Genomic DNA, 8,559 nt, shown 5'->3' with positions numbered 1-8,559 from the left:
TCCCTGCAGTCACACAGTGGGGATCAGCCACGGTCAGTGCGACCTTCCCCATCATGAATGCAGTGGCTCTGACAAACACCCCTGGGCTCCCTCCTGTGTCTGTGGCCTTGCAAGGGCTTTGGCACAGGCGCTTGTGGGCCCTTTCCAGCCTGATGGCCTGGGATTTCTGGGAGGTCTGACCGCAGAGGAGACCACCGGGCTCTTCTTTGGTGTGAGCTTGAGCAGCAGCAGAGCTTTTGCTTCCTCTTGCTTTCTAGGAAGAGCCGAGAGCTCCCTGGACTCTGCAGAGTGGGAGCAGCATGTGCTTAAGGTACAGCATCCTCGGGGTGTCACAAACGGACGGGGAGAAGAGGGAGCAGACAGAGTTGTGGAGAGCTGGTGAAAAGAGGGCTGGGCTTGGCAGGGGAGACACTGCCATTCCAGCAGCTCTCCCCAGCAGCATCCCAGGACACAGGGGTGTGGGAAGGACCCTGGCCAAGGGCAGGGGGACACCCGCTTCCTCTCCTCTTCCCCCCAGTTCTTGCGAGCATCCCTGAAGCTCATTGAGGATGAGACCTGGAGCGTGGGCCTGAGCCAGCAGCTGAGCCAGCAGCTGGGCAGCTCTGCCCCCGGCTCCTGGCAGAAGGTTTGTCTCCTGCCCCACACCGGGACTCTGCCCACGCAGGCAGTTTTCACTGCTTCACCCCCAAACGGCGCTTCCCCCCGTGCTGCCCCGGCCTGGCACTGCGGGCAGTCCCGCCTGCTCCTGGGGGAGTCGGGTCAGTCTGGGGCCAGCCCTCTCCTGACAGGTCGGGCTGTGACCGCATCTCGGGCTCAGCCTCTTCTCGTTCAGCTTTTCCTCTACAAGGCTCTCGGGACAGCGCTGGCAGGTTGTCGGGACCTCAGCCACGTCCAAGGGCAGGTGCTGAGGTTCCTCCAGGACACAGACTCTGCGGAGCTCTCTGAGACCCAGGTGAGGTGATGCTCATGTCCTGAGCATCCTCTGCCTGTTGCTGGGGCAGAGGGAGAGCTGCTCCTGGCCCTGCTCCAGACCTCCCTGATGTGCCCATCGCTGCTCTTTCCCCCTTATTGCAGCGTCCTGCCTGGCCGTTGTCACTGGCCGTGGCTGAGTGCTCGGGCTGGAGCCCACTCCCCATTTCCCTGTGGTTGCAGGGGATGATTTCTGTGGTGTCCCATGCTGCTGAGACCCACTTCAACCTGGTCTTGGACACAGTGACCGCTTTTACCAGAGACAGGTTTTATGAGACTTCCACGGGCTGGAAGGTAAAGGATCCAGGGTTTCACTCTTTGGCTTTCCTTTTTTTGACCTTATTTCCACTTCTACACCTTCTGTAGCCAAACTGTGGCAGCTGTGTTTATATCAGCCCTCTTGTAAGAGCTGCCCAAGGCCTGTGTTTCAGAGGGGATGTCCCGGCATTGGGGCCCCTGAGCTGTGTTGGGAAGGACAGCGGTAAATCCGCCAGCAGTGTGTGCGATGCTGGCTGCTCCCTGCTCCCCATCCCGTGCCAGAGCCCCGGCTGCAGGACGGGAAGAGCTCCCGGCCCCGGAGCTCGCAGCTCGAGGAGCTGCCGGGAGGTGCCCAGGGAAGGAAGGAGCTGGTGAGGGTGCGGGGCAGGACCGGGGCTGACGTCTGGGGGCATCTCTGTTGTCACAGGCACAGCTGCCGCAGGGCACAGAGAGACCTCAGGCCACTCGTGCTGCTCTGATGTGCGTGTACAGCGGCATCGCTCTGCGTGCCCCCAGGGAGCAGCTGCTCGCCCGTGTGGATAGGGAGATCATGGGCACCATCCTGCAGCTCTCCAGAGTCACACAGAGGGTAGGAGCACGAGCCGTGCAGGGACAGGGACACCTGGGTGCCCTCATTCCAGCCCCTTGGGGCCGGGGTGTACCAAGATGGACAAACTCTTTCTAAAGATCCCTCAAGGAAGGGTTTGTCCTCAACATCCAGATGCAAACCCCTGTGTGTCACCCTGCTGATACTCTTCTTCCACCTCTCAGCCCTGCAGAGAGTTCAAGGGGTGCTTTGCTCTCTTTGCCCTCAGGAGATGCAGCTCAAGCTCGCCCTGGTGCAGAGTGTCACTGAGGTCAGCTCTGCCATCCAGACTGTGGGTGATGCTGGCAGCTTTGAGCTGTCCTCGAAGCAGGAGGTGACACAGACCCTGCTGGTGAGTGCCTGCAGCAGGGACAGTCACACGGGGGAGCTTTGGGCTGCACTTTCCCCAGATGGGCGATGGTCTCTGGGCTTCTCGCGAGCTCCTGGAGCTGTGTCCTGAGCTGCGGGGCCCTGGGGTGCAGGGTGGCTGTGGAGCAAGGTCCCTCCCTCGGTGCCTTTGGGGACCCGTGGGGTGACGGGGCAGTGTCTGCCCAGGCCTGGCAGCAGAGCCGGTCCCGGGGGAGGCAGGAGGGCCGTCCCGTGTCCATGTCTGCTGACAACTCTGCGCCTGTGTCTCTGTGACTTGCAGGACTGGATCAAGGAGGAGCCTGCGGACTCCCTGGTGTACGGAGTGTTTCAGGCCCTGGAGGAGTTGAGGTGAGGGCTGTTCCCGACTCTGGGGACTCCCCGTGTGCCCCATCCCAGCTGGCCAGGGCAGCCCCAGTGGTGTTGAGCTGCTGGGGCTGTGGAGTGGGAGGCTGCTCCCCACTTTGGGTGTCTCCTGAGCCCCAGGGGTTCCTTACCCTGGGCTGGGGGTTTGCTGCTGCCCGGGGGGAGGCAGGAGCTGCTGGAGCTGAGGGCAGCGCTTGCTGGCAGGGGCTGGGGCTGGTGGGTTTGGGGCCCTCGATTAGGAGGAACCCAGGCATGGTTTGAGCCACTCTGGAGAGGGCTGGTAAATCCCCTTTCTCTTTTCTCTTCCTTTTTCCCCTGGCCAGCAAGCTGAGGCCAGCGCTGAGCAGGGAGGAGAACCGCAGCCTGCTGGCAGTGTGCTGCCAGGCTGTCCTGTCCTCTCCTTCCTTCCTCTTAAATGGGGAAAACATCTGTGAAGCTCCTGCTAGAACAGCTGCAGAGTGGTGAAGAATGAATGTGGGACAAATCACGTTTGGATGCTTCACTCCTGCCACTTTCAGTCAATAAAGGAGCCAAATAACATGCTTGTGATTTATAAACATTATTTTAATGTTCATGGCTTTTACATGTTACACATCCCAGGGTCTCAACTGCTGCAGTTCATATAACGTACGGTGAACAGGGAGGCGCTGAGTGTCCCAAAGCACGCCTCAAATCTGTAGGATACTCTTACCTGGAAACCTCATTGGACATTTACTCTTTGGTTTCTGAGTGTGTTCAACTAGGTAGTAGTTTATTTTTAATGCATCGTATTAAATTGATTTTAAACCACTTTTTTCTAATCTGTAAAATATGCAATGTGACTCAATATGTTTGAATTGAAATGATTTGTCAGGTGACACGTAGTGGAAATAATCTTTATTATGACAGTGATGTTTTTCTCAAGTATTTTGCCAAGAAAAGTGAATTTCTCAGATTAAATGGGTAGAAGTCAGCCAATACCTTTTTCAAAGAATGTGAGTTTGTCTCCACCTCTGTGACTAGTTGGAAGTATTTGAGTATACATAATGTATACATTAAAAACAATTAAAGGCATCGCTGATGTTATACTTGTTGTGTGTGGATATTTTTTCCTGTTGCTTCATAGTGGTCCAGGCAAACTCAACAAAACACACCAGCAGAGTGTGAGTCAGTGCACCTGAAGCTGGATCATGTAGCCTTGATCTTTATCACAAGAGACGTGTGATTCAATCAAACTCAACGAATATTGCTGAACTGATATATGTCCACCTGTAAAATAATCACTGCATGCTCAGGTTCAGTCTGTATAGTTATGACAACATCGTTTAGATAGCAGCAACTTTTAACCTGTTTTTTTCCCTGCTAAATAATTTGTGAAGATAGAATGAAAGGAAAAGATGAGCATATTCCATTCAAAAGAAAGAAGTCTTTGAACACTGTCGAGTTGTGCTCCTCTCCCGCACCAGGTGCTGATCGTGGGGCTCAGGGTGAGGGGGGCAGGGAGGGCGGGGGGGTCCGTGGGCTTCAATAAGTTTTGTTTGGGGTTTTTCAATCGCCTCTGTTGAGACATTGTATAAAAACTGATTGCTGCAGTGCTAATGAATGAACAGGAGGATGCGCAACAGACTGCAGAAACTGATTGGGCTTTGGTTTATTGAAAAATTGTTATTTAACTCAAAAGCAATAAGATCTTGCAGTGGTCTTCTAATACCTAGTGACAGCTTTTTAATGTACTGGTTTGGAACTTCGAGATGATTTTTGGTATGAAGGGGCTGTTCCATTGTGGAATAGTGCAGGAGTAAACTCTTGCATTTCAGCATTCCTGGCAGATCTGCAGCTTGATAAAGACCTCAGGCTGTTTGGTTTAATCAGACTTTTGTAGATCCCACCTTCACTGCTCAAAGCACCGGCTGCCAATGTGTTTTCTGGTGTTGTCACTGCTTTCTGAGCAAAGACGGCAGAGGCAGCAGCTCTGCTGGTGGTGTCTGTTTGATTGAAACATGGGTATCTACAGGAACTTTAACCTGAAAGCTCAGAAAGCTGTGGTCGGTGGTATATCTGTGTAATGTTTGTACATTCTTCTGCAGTTATTCTTATGCCAACGAGCACGGAACGTTTGTGAGTGTGACCTGCTGTGCGGTTAGAAGGAAGAAAGCTGTGTGAGCTGCAGCAGCAGGAAGGCTGCAGCCGTGTAAGCCGGGGTGCAAACGGCACGAAACGGGCTGCAGCGGCGGAGCCCTCGGTCCCGGGCCGTCCCGGGCGGGCGCAGCCCGAGCGCTCCCGGCCCCGCTGCCGCTGACCCGCCGGGGCCGGGGCCGCGCTGCGGGCGGACAGCGCCGCTCTGCGGCCGCCGGCGGCTCCGGGCCGGGAGGGGGGGCGGGGCCCGGTGGCGGGCGCGGACGGGATTGGCTCCTGCGCGGGATGGGCGGGGCCACGCTGCAGAAGCGCGCGGGCCGAGGAGCTTGCCTGAAAAAGACTGTGGCGACTGGAACAGAGACCTTACCCTGAACCGTGGCTGTTCAGGTCACCGGCTGTGGGGAGTGCCAGAGCCTGCTGCTGTGGGGGAGGGAGGCCAGAATTTGACCTGTGTGGGGTGTGAGCAGGTGCAAGATCTGCTCAGCATGGTTGCAAAACTCAAGGAGGAGGTCGAGACACTAAGGACCATCAGGGAGTGTGAAAGGAGATAAACTGGTGGAGTAACTCCCTGGTGTGCCACTCAGAAAGGCCCCAGGGGGATACCCCCCAAAAGGTGACGGACCCCCTATCTGTCGGGCAGAGGCGGAAGACCCAAGACAGCCCCTGCCCTGTCGCTGTCGCGCAGAGGTAAGTGACCTAAAAGATGAGGAGGATTGGAAGCGAGTTCCCGTTGGGTGTCACGGGAAACCCCCCCTCCCTACCTGCTTTACGTCCCCAGGTGCTCCTCTGTAACAAGTTTGAATCCCTGGAGCTTGAAGAGCAGGTGGGTGAGGACACGGTGCAAGATCCGCCTACAGGGACACGTAGGAAGAGGCAGTTAACTCCACACCTCAAGACTGCCTCTGACAAGAAAGAAAGAAGGGTGACTGTAATAGGCGATTCCTTCAGAGAGGGACGGAGGGCCCAATATGCAGAGCTGGCCCTCGTCATAGGGAAGTTTGTAGCCTACCCGGGGCCCGGGTCAGGGATATCACCAGGGCACTCCCTGACTTGGTGCACCCGACAGACTACTACCCACTGCTGATCTTCCAGACAGGTGGGGAGGAGGCTGCACCCCACAGTATGAGGGGAATAAAGAAAGACTTCAAGGCTCTGGGATGGATGGTGAAAGAGTCTGGAGCTCAAGTGATTTTCTCGTCACTCCTTCCATTTTTGGGTGACAACGTGGGATGGAATAGAAGAATTCAATCCGTAAACGATTGGCTTTGAGACTGGTGCTACAGGCAGGGCTTCGGATTCTTCGATAATGGCTGGATTTGTAGGACACCAGTCCACACAGTGATGCGTGGGAATTGTTTATCCTGCAGGGGCAAAAGGATGCTGGGTCAGGAATTAGCAGGGCTCATTTGGAGAGCTTTAAACTAGACTTGAAGGGGGATGGGGTTGCATCAGTGGGGCAGCATTCTAGAACTGATGGGGACTGGGAGGCCTCCCATCCCCCTAGGGTGGAATCAGAATGCTCAGCTTGCTCCCTGAAATGCTGATGAGGCCTCTACAGGCAGCTGAGAGCAGCCTCACAGTCACAGGCCCTGGTTGTCATGGGGGATTTGAACTTCCCTGATGTCTGCTGGAAGGACCATTCAGCCAGCCGGGTGCAGTCCAGGAGGTTCCTCCAGTGCATTGAAGATAACTTTCCGATGCAAATAGTGGAGGAGCCGACCAGGAGAGGTGCACTGCTGGACCTCATCCTCACTAACAAGGAGGGTCTGGTCGAGCAGTAAAGGTTGAGGGCTGCCTGGGCTGCAGCGACCATGAAATGGTGGAGTTCAGCATCTTGTGCGGCAGGAACAGAGCAGCAAGCAGAATTGCAACCCTGGACTTCAGCAGGGCAATCTTTGGCCTTTTCAAGCAATTGCTAGAGAAAATCCCATGGGCAAGGCTGTTTGAAGGTAAAGGGGCCCGAGACAGTTGGTTAATATTCAGGGATTTCTTCTACCAGGCACAAGATCAGAGCATCCCAACACGCAGGAAGTCAAGGAAGGGAGCCAGGAGGCCTGTGTGGCTGAACAGGGAACTGCTGGGTTAGCTCAGGTGGAAGAGGAGAGTTTACAGATCATGGAAGGAGGGGCTGGCCACTTGGGGAGAATATCAGGCTGTTGTCAGGGGATGTAGGGAGGCAACTAGGAAAGCTAAGGCCTCGTTAGAATTAAAACTGGCACGAGGGGTCAAGGACAACAGAAAGAGCTTTTCCAAATACGTGGCAGATAAAACTAACAGCAGAGGCAATGTAGGCCCACGGATGAATGAGGTGGGTGACCTGGTGACAGAAGATACAGGGGAGGCAGAGTTACTGACTGCCTTTTCTGTTTCTGTCTACTCTGCCGGAGGCTGTCCTGAGGAGCCCCGTACCCCCGAGGCCCCAGAGGAAGTCAGGACGGTGCAAGAATTTGCCTTGGTTGATGAGGACTGGGTTAAGGAACAATTAGGCAATCTGGACATCCACAAATCCATGGGTCCAGATGGGATGCACCCACGGGTGCTGAGGGAGCTGGCTGAGGTCATTGTTGGACCGCTCTCCATCATCTTTGCCACGTCTTGTGAGACGGGAGAGGTGCCTGAGTACTGGAGGAGAGCAAATGTCACTTCAGTCTTCAAAGAGGGCAAGAAGGAAGGCCCGGGTAATTATAGACCGGTCAGCCTCACCTCCATCCCTGGGAAAGTGATGGAACGGCTTATGCCTTGAGATGGCACCAAGGATATCAATGAGAAGAGGGTCATTAGGGGCAGTCAGCATGGCTTCACCAAGGGGAAGTTGTGCTTGACCAACCTCATAGCCTTTTATAAAGATATAACGAGGTGGATAGATGATGGCAGGGCGGTGGACATGATCTACCTTGACTTGAGTAAAGCATTTGACACAGTCTCCCACAGCATTCTCATAGCTAAAGTGAGGGAGTGTGGTCTGGATGACCAGGTAGTGAGGTGACTGCAAACTGGCTGAAGGAAAGAAGCCACAGAGTCCTGGTCAATGGAGCAGAGTCCAGTTGAGGCCTGGATCTAGTGCAGTGCCTCAAGGGTCAGTGCTGGGCCCTGTACTGTTCAGTATATTCATCAATGACTTGGATGAGGGACTAGAGTGACTATCAGCAAGTTTGCTGGTGACACCAAGCTGGGAGGAGTGGCTGACACTGGAACCTGTGCTGCCATCAGAGACCTGGACAGGCTGGAGAGCTGGGTGGGGAAAAATGTAATGAAATATAACAAGGACAAGTGTAGAGTCTTGAATCTGGGCAGGAACAACCCCAGGTTCCAGTATAAGTTGAGGAATGATCCATTAGCGTAGGGGAGAGGGACCTGGGAATCCTGGTGGACAGCAGGGTGACCATGAGCCAGCACTGTGTCCTTGTGGCCAAGAGGGCCAATGGCATCCTGGGGTGGGTTACAAGCGGGGTGGTTAGTGGGTCGAGAGAGGTTCTCCTTCCTCTCTACTCTGCCCTGGTGAGACCCCACCTGGAACATTGTGTCCAGTTGTGGCCCCTCAGTTCCAGCAGGACAGGGAACTGCTGCAGAGAGTCCAGCGCAGCCACCAAGATGCTGCAGGGAGTGGAGCATCTCCCGTGTGAGGAAAGGCTGAGGGAGCTGGGGCTCTGGAGCTGGAGGCGACTGAGGGGTGACCTTATTAATGTTTACAAATATACAGAGGGTGAGTGTCACGAGGATGGAGCCAGGCTCTTCTCAGTGACAACCAGCAATAGGACAAGGGGTAATGGGTTTAAGCTGGAACATAAGAGGTTCCACTTAAACTTGAGAAGAAACTTCTTCTCAGTGAGGGTAACAGAGCACTGGAACAGGCTGCCCAGGGAGGTTGTGGAGTCTCCTACTCTGGAGACATTCAAAAC

At 54.9% G+C, this 8,559-nt stretch overlaps 1 protein-coding gene across 1 annotated transcript; it reads left to right on the top strand.

Annotated features, from left to right (window-relative positions):
- Positions 1-542: 542 nt before the first annotated feature.
- LOC135578186 (maestro heat-like repeat-containing protein family member 2B) lies at positions 543-3,949 on the top strand. The gene is made up of 6 exons (XM_065048541.1): positions 543-952; positions 1,153-1,263; positions 1,655-1,816; positions 2,043-2,165; positions 2,463-2,530; positions 2,869-3,949. The coding sequence occupies exons 2-6, from the start codon at positions 1,156-1,158 to the stop codon at positions 3,008-3,010; spliced, it is 603 nt and encodes a 200-aa protein (XP_064904613.1). The 5' UTR covers positions 543-952; positions 1,153-1,155; the 3' UTR covers positions 3,011-3,949.
- The last annotated feature ends 4,610 nt before the right edge of the window (positions 3,950-8,559 follow it).

Source organism: Columba livia, unplaced genomic scaffold (assembly GCF_036013475.1).
Source record: "Columba livia isolate bColLiv1 breed racing homer unplaced genomic scaffold, bColLiv1.pat.W.v2 Scaffold_95, whole genome shotgun sequence".
NCBI lineage: Eukaryota > Metazoa > Chordata > Aves > Columbiformes > Columbidae > Columba > Columba livia.
The sequence above is the reverse complement of the archived record's forward strand: the minus strand, read 5'-3'. Positions and strand labels throughout refer to the sequence as shown.